Below are 14,763 nucleotides of genomic sequence, written 5' to 3'. Positions count from 1 at the left end.
GCGACAGGCGATTTAAGCTCGTTCGCTTCGCTCAAAATTATTGAAGCCTCTGGTATTTTCATGTAAGAAGGACATTTTTCTAAAAAGTCGGCATAAAAGAAGATAAGCCAAATTTTAGGTTGACATATAAAAATGTGAGCTACATTGCAAAGGAAATTAATTTAAACTTGTGAATACCATTATGCAATTACTAATATTTTTATCACGTGGCCAGATCGCCGTGGTAGCTGTTCGCCAAACCCTTGCCTCAATGACGGGCACTGCATCGAGAAACCCTCGGGATTCGAGTGCGTTTGCCGGCCTGGATACTCAGGCATGGTCTGTGCAGGTAAATATTGCAACATGAACACTTTTAGAATTTGCCGTGTTTTAGTCCTGTCACTATTTTTATTTTTATTTTTTGGCAAAAGCTGGCTTGGTACATATAACATAACCACAAAAATAGATCCGTTATAGCGACAGCGCTGCTTATCATCATCATTTTCATCAGCGGGATGCCACCATCATCTTAGTCTTTTCATAGCCACCACTAGCCCGAGTGTCAGGCCCTTTTATCGTTCGCTATGACGTATATACACTAAAGTTGAAAAATAAAATCGCCTGACACTCGAGCTAAGCCACCACTGGCATAATCACCACCACCAACATTATGACAGCTACATCCCTATTGCATTTTTTTCAGTTATTGTTTTTGTCCATATTTTTGGGGGTGTTTCGGATATTGAAAACTGATATTTAGAAATTAAAAATCCTGCATTGTTTAGCCTTAAGACAAGTTAATAGATAAACTACATTTGATCAGTATTCCAAAATGGAATGAAAGACAGAACATAAAGATGGCATGAAATTTTCCAATTCTCAATATATAAGCTCATAAGATTCCACATACAAGGAGTTCCTCTGACCAAAAGCTTAATTCAATTCCAAATTTAAAAAAAAATTTACAAGATATGAAATTTAGAAATTTTCGAGCAAAGTTGGCTTAATTTCTGATCAGAGCCCGACTTCTCCCTAAAAACGGAGGGAATTCATACTTTGTACATTTGAAAATTGCACTTCAAGCTTCATATCTCGAAGACGAACCCATTAGAAAAAAAAAACCCTTTTTGATATGTTGGTTAACATAACATAAGGAACCTCTATGCAAAAATTGAAGCTTACGGTGAAGTTAACTATTGCCATTTTTTGCTCTGTCGGAATGGAAACAATAACAGGGGCTTTTAATCATGATTGCATTTTTGTAGCATCCCAAGGGAAGTGTCAGAAAAATCCTTGCATGAACGGTGGCAAGTGCGTGGAGACGCTGAGCGGTACTGGGTACGAGTGTAGTTGTCCGTCTGGATATCGTGGCGAAGTGTGTGATGGTAGGTATCCAGGTCTAGGGAAGAGCCCTGGTATGGCTGGTCACGTGGCCATTTGGGAATAAGAGGAGGAGAAGGGCCCTGGTTAGAGCTGGTCACATGGCCAGGGTCCACCCCTCTAATACCCCAGGGGCAAGGATAAGAAGGGCCCTGGTTAAAGCGGGTCACGTGTTAGCTGACCTCAACTCCTTGTTCATTTGGGAATAAGAGGAGGAGAAGGGCCCTGGTTAGAGCTGTTCACGTGGCCAGGGTCCACCCCTCTAATACCCCAGGGGCAAGGATGAAAAGGGCCCTGGTTAAAGCGGGTCACGTGTTAGCTGACCTCAACTCCTTGTTCATTTGGGAATAAGAGGGTTGTGACGCGTGAGGATGGGTTTTATGTAGAATAAGAATCAATCTAAAACCGCTCAATACAAGAGTTGGTATTTTGTAGTATCAGTATTTTGTAGTTTGCAATATAACTTTAGAATCCCATTTTTTTTCCCTGCTTGCTCTTTTGTTAAATACGAATGGCCACCTCCATTATTGGATATCTAAAGCATCTGAAATACATATGTTTGAAGAGATATTCTCTCTGTTTTTTTTTTTTTTTTCGGTATTCTTTGAAGTCTTTTGGAAACGAGATTTGGGGTAAACAGCGACCGTGAAGACGCGATTTACAGTGTACCAGGCTCTAAGACTAAGGAATAAAAATACCATTTTGAAGCAGTGATATCAACATTCTCATGGTATACATTAGATGATATCTATAAGATGATAGCATAATAGCATAATTGTTGTATTCTATAGAGCCAAGCCCATGTCAAGCCAACACGTGTCAGAACGGGGGCACGTGCTTTGAGACAGATACCAGCTTCAGATGCATGTGTAAATCTGGATTCAGCGGGAGATCGTGCGAAGGTGCGTTTTTTTTAATAAAAAAGGCTAATAAATCAATAAATGCTCTAAAATTATCTTCCCATTTTTTGTTCGCCCATACAGAAATGTAAGCGTTTTAGCACAGTTGTTTGGGATTGAAAAATTTTATAAATTTATTGTTACCTAATATTTACCTGACATACAAGTGTAGGTGATCAAATACTTATTCAATAAAAAGTATTTAGCCGGCTTACTTAGTGGCTTTGACATAAAAGCCCTATTCACAAATTCTCATCTGTCCGTCATTACCAAATATGTAATTGGGATAATTCTGCAATATTTATTGCAATGATTTTGAAATACGATGATAGGCCGGCTTAGCTGCGTCGATTCCGGTCGATTAAAAAAACGCGAAAAATATTTCAAAATATTGAAAGCAATGTGTCTATTGGAAGTTTCTTTGAGGATGTGATTGATAATTTAGAGCGGATGGCCTGTTAAATATCTCTAAAAGATTATTTTGTCTTTTAGCGGTTGAGATTCCGTCGGATCTCCGGAAGTAATCCGGCTTTAATGCCGCTTTAATAAAGGGGGCCTGAAAAGAAAGCACTATCCAAACATTGTCATGTGCCCGTTTTAACGAGTTATTTTTTAACAGTTCGTCATAGCTGCCAGGCGGACACGTGCCGTAATGGTGCGCGGTGTATAGAACACGAAAATGGCTTCAAGTGCGTTTGCGCACCCGGCTACAGGGGTCTATATTGTGACGGTAAGCATTCGTCCGCAATAATGGGTTTAGTTCCCATGTGACCGTTTGACACATAGCAATTCTTCTTTAAGCTTCCCGCCTTATTGTATTCCCTGGCAACTACCAGACCACCTCTAGATTCTCTCAATCGGGCTTTGAATACATTACTTTTTATGCCCTATGATTGGTCATAACAGATTACGTTTTGTTCATTATGATTGCTTATAACAGATTGCGCTTTATTGCACTCTGATTGGTTAAAAAAGATTACGCTTTGTGCACTCTGATTGGGTATAACAGATTACGCTGTGTACCCTCGGTATGGTTAACGCCAGGTCATGTTAAAACAACATTTTATGTAACAGATAAACAATTGATATGTTCTTATAAATATCGCACCCTCAAATACCATTCAATGCTCAACAGTTGAGATTTTTAATTTCACAGATAAAGTGATTCCTCCCTCAGAAAAAATAATATTGCGCCCCCGAGACGCTAAATAAAAATTATATAATTTTAACCAGATATGGATCGATGTCATCCGAATCCATGTGATAACGATGGTGAATGTGTAGAGACGACCAGCGGTTATAGGTGTCACTGCCAGGCGCGCTACAAAGGGACGCATTGCCAGGGTATGTGTGCTCTATTGTTGCAACCCCCCCCCCCCCCCTCCCAGTTATCAGAAATCCCCAAACTGACAGTCTGATTCATTGTGTTTATGGCAGAGCTGGATATGTGCGTACCGAGTCCCTGTAAAAATGGTGGGCAATGCCTCAGTTTTCAAGGCGGATTCAAGTGCTTGTGCCAGAGTGGTTACAGTGGAGACACGTGCGAAGGTAGATAACTTCTTTTGATATGACGTTATTTTACGCCATGCTTTAAAGGGGATGTTCCACGGGCTAGCGTGGATCATGCAAAAAGTTTGTGAAATCCGCTTCAATCTTCCATGTAGTTTTTCGATGATTATTCAGTTTCCAAATATCATTTACTGTGAAAGTATTTTTTTTCTTATAAAACTTTAGAAAATCCCTTGATACGTTTTCTTTTTTACTTGTCTGGAAACGGAGTGGAGATGGAGATCTTGCAAAATTGGGGAGTCAAAAATGATTACCACATCCGACCTGGCCCTCGTTTCTAATATATAAGATGAAAAAAAGCAAGGGAATCGATTACGGTCCCCACGGCCCTGCACCTTCTGGCTAAAACAACAAAAACTGATGCAAAGACTAGAACATATTGTTAATCTTTTGTCGACTCTAATTGCAGACAAGGAGCTTTGTGATCCAAACCCCTGCCGTAACGGAGGCTCGTGTTCCCACGAGACCGGCGCGCGCAGATGCTCCTGCAGGACAGGGTTTACAGGCGACCACTGCGAACGTGAGTTCTCTTCAAGCGCCAAACAATCACTTATAATTCCATGCAATCATCAATGTTTTTACGTTGTTGCTATCGCTTAGATATTTGTTTAGAATTGATGTAAGTCAATTTGAAAGGATTTTTTTGGGATTGGCGTTTGCAGTCTAAAGCCCATAAGCATGACGTCCCGGGAGCAAAATTCTCCCACTCACAAGTGACATTTCACTAACATGAATACACATAATTCTGGCAATAATGCAATGTTAACATGTCATGTTAAAAAAACTGAACAGATCTTTTATTTCTCCACACTTTTCCGGTTGTGACACGCTTTTATGTTGTTATATTGCACCAGGCGCCCATTAATGATATTTCGATAGCATGATAAATCTTAACAAGGCTTAAGATACCATGTTATGTGTAAACTACTTTAGCATAACAATCTCTCGGCTAGTTCCAAATCAGTATTCAGTAGAGTTTGTTGTTTAAAAACTAAAACCAGTTTTTTGTCTGGTTCTGTTTTAAAAAAAGTTTCGCAGCATCCGCCCAAAATTAAAAATCCTTATCTTATTTGGAAGAAGCGCGCTGTCAATTACCCAACAGTCTAACTAACCTTAAAGTTGTATCGAACACACACGCACTTTTCGAAACAAGAGCTTTAAATTCGCATTGTATGTAACACGTTTGCATTTTTATAACATGTATATGTCATATTCATTTTCTGGTTTCAGTTATTGACAACTGTCTGTCCAACCCATGCCAGAATGGTGCAACGTGCAACAGCGTGGCTGGGGGTTTCACGTGCACGTGCACTCCTGAATATAGAGGAACCTTCTGTCACGGTAAGAAAGAGGTATTACGTGAACCTTCTGTCACGGTAAGAGACGTATTACGTGAACCTTCTGTCACGCTAAGAGTCGTGTTACGTGATGTGTGAATATAGAGGAACCTTCTTTCACGGTAAAAGACGTTTTTCGTGATGTGTGTCGATGGGCTGGGTCTTGCTGACGATGTGGCAGGGGGACACGCAAGTGCTGAAAAACGCAAGACTAGTTCCAGTGCCGCGCGGTTAAACCAGCCTTTTTGTTTGAAATGGCGGCGTTTTACCGGCGAGCTGTCACATTTTGGCGAATGCTAAGACCACTAGACCAAACGTAAGGCTATAATTTTCTTTATGACTCCCTCATTATCAAACAAATCTGTCATCTTTTGTATGATTTCGATGCTGTACAGTAAGTCAAATCAGCAACTGAATTCATCCTTTCATACCTTTGCTCGAACGATGCAAAACTACGAATGTGCTTGTTTTCGCGAGAGCACGCTCATGCGCATACGTAATTCAGCACTTTCGAGGGACACTTCTTAATAAAAACACACAAAACTCACCGTGCGGTTAGAAGTGGTCATTTTAATTACCTCTGTGAAATTTCGTAAAATTCGGTCACCCCTACCTCATTTAACATATTACATATAATACAGAGGTGATTGAAATGATCACTTGTAATCGCTCGGTGAGTTTTTATTAAGAATTTCTCACAAAACTCAAAAACCACTAACTGTGAGCTAGGGCTCCCTGTGGGGACACCATAGGGTATAATACACCTACTGCCTTCATATCGATACATCAATATTCTCTCATCAGAGAAAAAGGCATGTAACCCTAACCCATGTGACAATGGCGGGAAATGTCTATCTACGTCATCAGGGTTCGTGTGTCGTTGCCCTAAGGGATTTACTGGAGAGACATGTTCAGGTATGGATTGTTTGTAGGTTTAATTAAATTTGCTAAGTTTTCATGCATCTTCTTTGCCAATTTGAATTATTATAAAAAAAATAACCCCTTGGCATTTCGAACAAAGAAATAAATGCAAATGCCAAAAGAGGAATAAATACAAATGCTTAGAAGTATTATCGCACTGAAAAGATTTTGTCCCTTCTGAAATGTCCAGACGAGGATCAGTGTGAGCCAAACCCATGCGAAAACGGCGCGCGCTGTATCAACAGGTACGGAGCGAAGGGTGGGTTCGCCTGCGAGTGCTTGGAAGGATTCAGAGGCACTACATGTAGAGGTACGTTAAGTATAGAACTCGTTATTTTCTTGTTGAACCGATATCATATTTTACTGTATTGGAACGCTTTGACGGCACAAGCTTGATTAGCAGTGGTCTTAGACTATAGCATTACGAGAAATCATAATGCAATCACTTGCAGGTAAGTGTTAAAGTGAAGTAGAATATAGGGGTACAGCTTCATATTGACGTCGGTTCAGAGTGATAATTATGCCTTGAAGATAGATAAAAGAAACCTTTTTTTAAATAGCAAGCAATTCTTTTTCTTAGAAATGATCCATAGTGTTGTTGTTCTTTATGATTTTCAGATAAAGATCCATGCCACCCTGATCCGTGCGCCAATGGGGGCGTGTGTACTGAGATCGGTGGCGGTTTCACCTGCAATTGTACGCTAGGCTTCAAGGGGTCGACATGCTCTGGTGTGTACCATAAAGCTTATGTATGTTTATGTATGTTTATGTATGCTTATGTTGCTTATGTATGCTTATGCATGCTTATGTATGCTACGTACCCTTTCATTTCCTTTCCAGGTCTTCAAGCCTATCTTATCACCAATATGTTATTATCCGTTTGTAGAACCTATTTCAAAATAGGGTCCCTATGAGGCTAACCGAGACTATCGACAAACAACTAACTATATATATATATATATATATATATATATATATATATATATATATATATATATATATATATATATATATATATATATATATATATATATGAGTGGGCAACCACGAAACAGGCTTGTAGAGATGAAACGGTAGTTTGCGTGTTTTTTTCCTACAAACCAAGATATATATATAGTGTTAGTTTGAGAAAAATACAAACTACATAGGTTTCCCTACAGGTCTGTTTCGTGGTTGCCCACTCATCAGGGGATATATATATATATATATATATTGTTATATTGTTATATTGTTATATTATTGTCGTAGAAGTCAACGCGTGTCTACCGAACCCTTGTCAGCACGAAGGGGTGTGTAGGGAGGTTGTGGGAGGACAAGGCTTCGTATGTCAGTGCAGGCAGGGATACAAGGGATTGCGATGCGGAGGTGAGCATGGAGTTATATTCAAACTATGACATTCACGCTGCCAGTTTATCAAGTATCAAACGAGATGTTTCCAAGTAGTATTTCATGTGTTACCCCATATGAAAGTCGCTAACCTTAACCTTACATGAAGGGGTGATCTTGGGGTCACATGACCAACTGTCGCCAAATATCGTCAATAATGATCTTGATCATCATAAGTCTCTCACATCCGCGTCTATCTTGTCTTACAGCGAAAGACCGCTGCCACCCAAATCCGTGTATGCATGACGGCGACTGCATGGAGATCAATGACGAATTGGGATTTCTGTGCAATTGCACTTCGGGATTTCGTGGGACCCATTGTCAAGGTAGTTTCAACGAATCGCAAAAACTATCTATCAGCCATTATTTTGTTTAACCCAGCATGCGAGATAATAGGTGTGACGAACTAATTTCCATCGTCTGATTTGGAAAGTTATTGTGAGCAAAAAGTTACTGAAAATTATTGAATAATTAACATGGGAAAATTAATACTTGGTTTTTTAGATAGTTTTTTCAAAATTTCTTCACATGTTTTTCCAATACGAATGGAGAGGCTGTTAAAGCCCTTTTCGTGGTAGGGCAATGCGCAAATATTTACGTGATTTAATTCAAAAACACTTTCACAGTAGCCTGCCTTGCTTACGTTTTCTTAATATGCTACAGTATAATTTTCATATCAAGAAAATTTAGCCAAAAATTGTCGTATTTGACAAACGCGGTAACTTCCATATAAGGAAACTAATTCATTCCTTATTTGGAAAAACTGCATGATTCTTGTCATTTTTAAGGTTGCCGTAGCGCAGGTGCTTCGTAAACTTTATAAATTGTAATCAGAACAGAAAAACCAGTGACTGTGACCATCCTTGGTCAATGGAGAAAGTATCCAAAAAAAAACTAAGATTCCTCGGTACCAGTCCCTCAAAACGACAACTTTTTCTTCACATGATTCATGTTTTTCTCCAGACAAAGATCCATGCAAGCCTAACCCGTGTGCTAACTCTGGGCTGTGTATTCACACTTCTGATGGCGGGTTCGTTTGTAACTGCACCATCGGCTTTAAAGGACACGATTGCAAAGGTATAGACTACTCTTTGACTCTCCATAAAAGTAGAAAGGGTGATTCGTCCTACCTTTTAGGGTATAATAATAATAATAATAATAATAATAATAATAATAATAATGATGATGATAATAATGATGATAATAATAATAATAATAATAATAATAATAATAATAATAATAATAATAATAATAATAATAATAATAATAATAATAATAATAATTTTATTATTTATAAAGCGAAAAATTCATTGTCTATATGGTATATTGCGCTTTACAACAACTATAAATTATATATGTGCTAAACCTAAGCTAAAACTAATAACTATACTATACTAGCTATAATAAAAAGATATTTAAAAAAAACAAATTAAATAAATAAGTCTTTAAAAATTTGTTAAAAGTAAGGGTATAAAATTTTGCTATCTATTAGGGGTTCTCGTCCTAATGGTGTCCCGAAACAATCGAAACGTATTTTCCAATAAACCACCATAAACTACCAAGTCGACCGAGCGTTTAATACTTACGGCTTTTTGTCGGTAACTAACGATCTCTTAGGGTTAAAAAATTGCTGCAAACCACCTAATGTACCATCTGTTAGAGGTAGGATTTTGGAGGTTAATGGATTGATTGTGCTCGGACATTGATTACATAAAAATCATTGTGAGAAGAATAAATATTTGATAATCTCACCTGGAATAGGGTGCATCCAAGTTTGGATAAATTCAATGCTTACAATTTATGAATTTGATTTGATTCTTTCTAGTATAAATGAAAGTGTGTTTCTTTCATTATTATAAAACCTGGGTAATAACTAAGCGATAGCAACTTAATCTAACAATGGTAAAGATCTAAGCATGTATAATAAACCGGACATTTATCATCGAGACCACATATTTTTACTTCACTCTATAGCTCGTGACCTGTGTAAACCGAACCCCTGCCAGTACGGCGACAAGTGCATCCAAGAGGGTACAGAGAGCTACCAGTGCGTCAAGAAGATGTGCGAGCCCAACCCGTGCCAACACGGGCGCTGCATCGAGGTCAATGACGATGACTATCAATGCGCCTGTGATGCAGGGTATACAGGGAAAAACTGTGAAAGTGAGTGTTATTTGTGTAGTCAAGTGTTCGAGTCATGAAGGGGGGGGGGGGGGGGTAATTGAAGCATTTGCACATTCATTTTATCCGGAAGAACGCGGGCTACAACACTAGTGCACCCTTTTTTGAAATAATTGTAAAGTATTAGCAGGTTACGTCTACTTGCCGACGGCTTCTAGGCTTTTATAAAAGTTTCCTAAAGGGCTCAAGGCAATATATGCATGACTCATAATCATTATTGATAATGGCTGGTTTAAATAATTGAATTTGTTTGTTAATATGTAAAGCGCATGACCGTTGCCATGACAACCCATGCATGAACGGAGGCACGTGTACCTTAACGACTGACGCGAGCGGATACAAATGCGCATGCGAAAACAAGTATAAAGGCGCGAATTGCACAGGTGAACTTTTAAAGCTTAAACTGTTAACTTAATTTGAGTAATACTTTAAGCATGGCGAAACCCACAACAATAAATTAAAATAAAATTTTCTTCTCAAAAGTGACGAGTTATATAATAACATGCAATAAAAAACGAAATTATGTAAAAAATGACGAAAACAACACAACAATTCATACCAAGCTCACAATGATTCATTGAAATAATGGTTCAGTAAAGAGTCTTAGTACAATTACTTAGAACAGTTTATTTGAAAGATATAGATGTATCACAATATCGTAAAACGTATAATGTAACATTAGCATTGCCGTATTTGTATTTCCGGAGTGGAGGCAAAAAGGTAACGAATTCTGGTTGACGATTTCAGAAATGAATGCTGATAGCCGTCAAAAGGTTCCAACAACTAAACCTACAGAAGTCAAAAAAGGTAAAATGCTCTCTTCGTCCATCGTACGCGCTGCTAAACATGTTATAGTAGCTACAATCGTATCCACGCTCTTTTAGGTATACACCTATTTCAAAAAGCGATGCTCTTAAAAATCAATGCATCGTAAGCAGCAGTGCATAATGAGTAGCTAATAAGCAGCTAAACTCTAGTATCTGAAAGCAAAAGGAATTTTAATAGAAACATGAATAATAATTCTACAGTCTGGGTTTGTTTTTGTTTACGCTTATTTGCTTATTCATGAAATACCCATGAACCACTGCAGGTTACGACACATGGATTCTTCGAGTAAAAACCTTATATTTGAAATAGGTGTATACAATATGTGTTGCATCTAACAAGAGTTGAATAGGAGTTCCGTAAGCACAGAAGCCGAGTCTTTTTAGGGCTCACTGTGATAATTTTTATTTTACAGATTTCTGCTCGCCCAACCCTTGTAAAAACAACGGCGTGTGTGTGTCACGTGGTGTGGGCTACCACTGCAAGTGTAAACGCGACTTCAAGGGGCCGCATTGCGAGATGGGTAAGAATTGTTTAAACATTTCCGAGAAAAGCTACGTTAGTGAAAACGTATTCCTTCCGTGTGACGTGAATGTGAATTAGGCGGTTTTTGAGATTATGACCATTTAAACTCCTTCGCACCATCAAGATTGTAAGAAAACAAACTTAAAAGGTAGCGTCTGCACTCAAGGTTCATGGATTGCTAATGCATTATGTTTTTTAGTAAAAAAGCACAAACCTAAGCCACCCCCGGAGTCTGTCGGTAAGTGAACATTTCACTCATGTTTCGAACACAACATAACAAACAACGGTAGCATTATATTTGGGTATCAGAAAGCTGATTCAAAAATTCTAAAAATGTAGAGATAACTATTCCACTAAAACTCTTGTCCTTTTAATCCCAGTCTCTTCATAAAAAAACCCTCCTCTCCCCTAACGAAGCACAGAAAATTAAAAGCAACACATTTCTAAAGTGTGCAAAATGCACTATTAAGCCCCTAGTCCCTTTAAGCCTCACCCCTCCCCTAAGAAGAACGGCATAAAATAAAAACAACACATTTCCAAGAGTTTAAATGATGCTAGGAATTAAAGCAATTTTCTTCGCCCAGTTGACCTCTGCACACCGAGCCCATGTAAAAACCGAGGGGTTTGCGTACAGGAAGGGCTGGGCTACACTTGCGCCTGCAAACCAGGTTTCAGCGGCTTCCATTGTCAAGGTCAGCAGCCAGCGTTTATGAGCATGTCGTTGCTGTGGATACTTTGACAGACAAACTGCTGACCCACTGCATGACAAATGTTGCTGACGCTGCTGTCCATGTTGCATGGGATGTTGGCGCCTGCTTTTCTTGAGCTCCAAATCCATTGTTAGCTTAGTCCAGACCTATATTGACCTCTTGGCCATAATTTCGAGCGCAAAGAGAGCCCAGTTTTGGATTATCGATAGCTTTCATGAACACCATAAGGCAAAAGTGATACAGCAGAAATAATGAGTCTTGATGGGGTTCTTACTTGGAAGCAAGCGCAGTAGAAGTAACTGTTAATTCAAGCATAACGCAAGCTAAAACACAAACGGAACCTACTGCTGCCTTTGCGTTTTTACTCGCGTTTCGTTGGCGGTAGCATTATCATTAACATGATTATAATTTATTTTCCTTTAGTGGACATGTGCGACATGAATCCATGTAAAAATGGTCGGTGCGTGGCGGATGAGAAGGCTGGGTACAAGTGCGTGTGCCACAGCGGATTTGTGGGTAAAAACTGTGACGGTAAGTTATTTACTCAAAAATTGTTCAGATTGAAGAAAAGACTACATGTTCGGTTTATACAAAAACAAATGCTCTTAACAGCTAAAACCTAGTGTCTAGAACCGAAAAAGAGTTATTAAAGTCCATTTATCAACTTGGGTGGGACGCGTGGTTTTAAAGACCATGGAACCCAATGATATATTCATTCCAGTAGCGAACTAAAATTACTTTATTACTGTAAATCCAAACCATTCTATAACAAAAACTTCACATTCATATTTTACGCATGAATAAATGCAGGCAAAGTTATAAAGCACATTGCCAAACAAGTTGAACTTTAAAGGGTAAGTGCTATTACGCTAAAGATCAAACCTGAAGGATTGTTTTCAAAATACCCAGTTCAAGTCAAGAAAACGATGTTGTTGTTCAAACCTTGGCCCTCGTTACCTAGCCCCTTTAACCGCTAGTAAACATATCCTCGATCCTATTACTTTTCTTATTTCATAGAGAACTACTGCGTGCCCAACCCGTGTTTGAATGGCGGCATCTGTAAGTCCGTCGCCGACAAGGGCTACCAATGCAAGTGTAGGGAGGGCTATAATGGGCCGCACTGCGAGCGTAAGTCCGGCTTAAATCACTAGCTGCAAACCTCCACAATTACGATTAGTAATACTTTAATAATTAATAATAGTTACTTTCTTGAATTGGGAATAAGTAGCCACGATTTTTTGGTGGTCATGAGGCAATGCGCAATCTCGTGTAAGTCTAGTTCTCCCAGAGCGGCCACATTTAGAGGTTAGTTCTAGATCTTACCCCCAGTGGCAGACCCAGGGGGTCTTACTACAGTTATCGTCAGGGGTCTTAACCAATTAATTAGGAAAATATATTTCCATCTAAAAAAATTTATGTGCGATATATTGAGTGAATCATTTATGCTTTATTTGTTTTCCACAGGGAGCCCGTGTGCACCCAACCCCTGCCTTAACGGGGGCACATGCGTGGTGTTCTACACGGTCCATCTCTGCAAATGTCCTGCGCACTACCGCGGAAACCGATGCGAAGGTAACACCAAGCCGGACTTCTAGTGTTGACCAGGCTAGACTTCTAGTGTTGACCAAGCTAGACTCCTAGTGTTGACCAAGCTAGACTCCTAGTGTTGACCAAGCTAGACTCCTAGTGTTGACCAAGCCAGACTCCTAGTGTTGACCAGGCTAGACTTCTAGTGTTGACCAAGCCAGACTCCTAGTTTTGACCAAGCCAGACTCTTAGTGTTGACCAAGCTAGACTCCTAGTGTTGACCAACCTAGACTTCTAGTGTTGACCAAGCCGGACTTCTAGTGTTGACCAGGCTAGACTTCTAGTGTTGACCAAGCTAGACTCCTAGTGTTGACCAAGCTAGACTCCTAGTGTTGACCAAGCCAGACTCCTAGTGTTGACCAAGCTAGACTTCTAGTGTTGACCAAGCCAGACTCCTAGTGTTGACCAAGCCAGACTCTTAGTGTTGACCAAGCTAGACTCCTAGTTTTGACCAAGACAGACTCCTAGTGTTGACCAAGCTAGACTTATAGTGTTGACCAAGCTAGACTCCTAGTGTTGACCAACCTAGACTCCTAGTGTTGACCAAGCTAGACTTATAGTGTTGACCAAGCTAGACTTATAGTGTTGACCAAGCCAGACTTCTAGTGTTGACCAAGCTAGACTCCTAGTGTTGACCAGGCTAGACTTCTAGTGTTGACCAAGCTAGACTCCTAGTGTTGACCAAGCTAGACTCCTAGTGTTGACCAAGCTAGACTCCTAGTGTTGACCAAGCTAGACTCCTAGTGTTGACCAAGCCAGACTCCTAGTGTTGACCAAGCTAGACTGCTAGTGTTGACCAAGCTAGACTCCTAGTGTTTACCAAGCTAGACTCCTAGTGTTGACCAAGCCAGACTCCTAGTGTTGACCAACCTAGACACCTAGTGTTGACCAAGCTAGACTCCTAGTGTTTACCAAGCTAGACTCCTAGTGTTGACCAAGCCAGACTCCTAGTGTTGACCAACCTAGACACCTAGTGTTGACCAAGCTAGACTCCTAGTGTTTACCAAGCTAGACTCCTAGTGTTGACCAAGCCAGACTCCTAGTGTTGACCAAGCTAGACTCCTAGTGTTGACCAAGCCAGACTCCTAGTGTTGACCAAGCTAGACTCCTAGTGTTGACCAAGCTAGACTCCTAGTGTTGACCAAGCTAGACTCCTAGTGTTGCCCAAGCTAGACTCCTAGTGTTGACCAACCTAGACTCCTAGTGTTGACCAACCTAGACTCCTAGTGTTGACCAAGCCAGACTCCTAGTGTTGACCAAGCCAGACTCCTAGTGTTGACCAACCTAGACTTCTAGTGTTGACCAAGCTAGACTTCTAGTGTTGACCAACCTAGACTTCTAGTGTTGACCAAGCTAGACTCCTAGTGTTGACCAAGCTCGACTCCTAGTGTTGACCAAGCCAGACTCCTAGTGTTGACCAACCTAGACTTCTAGTGTTGACCAAGCTAGACTCCTAGTGTTGAC

The 14,763-nt window shown here is 39.9% G+C and overlaps 1 protein-coding gene across 4 annotated transcripts in view; it reads left to right on the top strand.

The window, feature by feature from the left end:
• The window catches only part of LOC5505955 (neurogenic locus notch homolog protein 1), a 36,729-nt gene that overhangs the window by 7,678 nt on the left and 14,288 nt on the right, over positions 1-14,763 (top strand). For 3 of the 4 annotated variants that reach the window (XM_032374282.2, XM_048733960.1, XM_032374279.2), the window contains exons 5-27: positions 215-328; positions 1,245-1,364; positions 2,151-2,261; positions 2,878-2,988; positions 3,492-3,602; positions 3,696-3,806; positions 4,237-4,347; positions 5,058-5,168; positions 5,969-6,079; positions 6,276-6,395; positions 6,704-6,814; positions 7,334-7,450; positions 7,681-7,797; positions 8,435-8,548; positions 9,446-9,634; positions 9,919-10,035; positions 10,400-10,459; positions 10,893-11,000; positions 11,202-11,240; positions 11,587-11,694; positions 12,136-12,243; positions 12,730-12,840; positions 13,177-13,284. In XM_032374282.2, the coding sequence (XP_032230173.2) occupies positions 215-328; positions 1,245-1,364; positions 2,151-2,261; positions 2,878-2,988; positions 3,492-3,602; positions 3,696-3,806; positions 4,237-4,347; positions 5,058-5,168; positions 5,969-6,079; positions 6,276-6,395; positions 6,704-6,814; positions 7,334-7,450; positions 7,681-7,797; positions 8,435-8,548; positions 9,446-9,634; positions 9,919-10,035; positions 10,400-10,459; positions 10,893-11,000; positions 11,202-11,240; positions 11,587-11,694; positions 12,136-12,243; positions 12,730-12,840; positions 13,177-13,284 (2,538 nt within the window). The remainder of the gene's footprint in view (positions 1-214; positions 329-1,244; positions 1,365-2,150; positions 2,262-2,877; positions 2,989-3,491; positions 3,603-3,695; positions 3,807-4,236; positions 4,348-5,057; positions 5,169-5,968; positions 6,080-6,275; positions 6,396-6,703; positions 6,815-7,333; positions 7,451-7,680; positions 7,798-8,434; positions 8,549-9,445; positions 9,635-9,918; positions 10,036-10,399; positions 10,460-10,892; positions 11,001-11,201; positions 11,241-11,586; positions 11,695-12,135; positions 12,244-12,729; positions 12,841-13,176; positions 13,285-14,763) is intronic. The other variant, XM_048733961.1, reaches the window with a different exon arrangement.

Source organism: Nematostella vectensis, chromosome 11 (genome assembly GCF_932526225.1).
Source record: "Nematostella vectensis chromosome 11, jaNemVect1.1, whole genome shotgun sequence".
Classification (NCBI taxonomy): domain Eukaryota; kingdom Metazoa; phylum Cnidaria; class Anthozoa; order Actiniaria; family Edwardsiidae; genus Nematostella; species Nematostella vectensis.
Note: the sequence above shows the minus strand (reverse complement) of the source record. Positions and strands in the feature narration are given on the sequence as shown.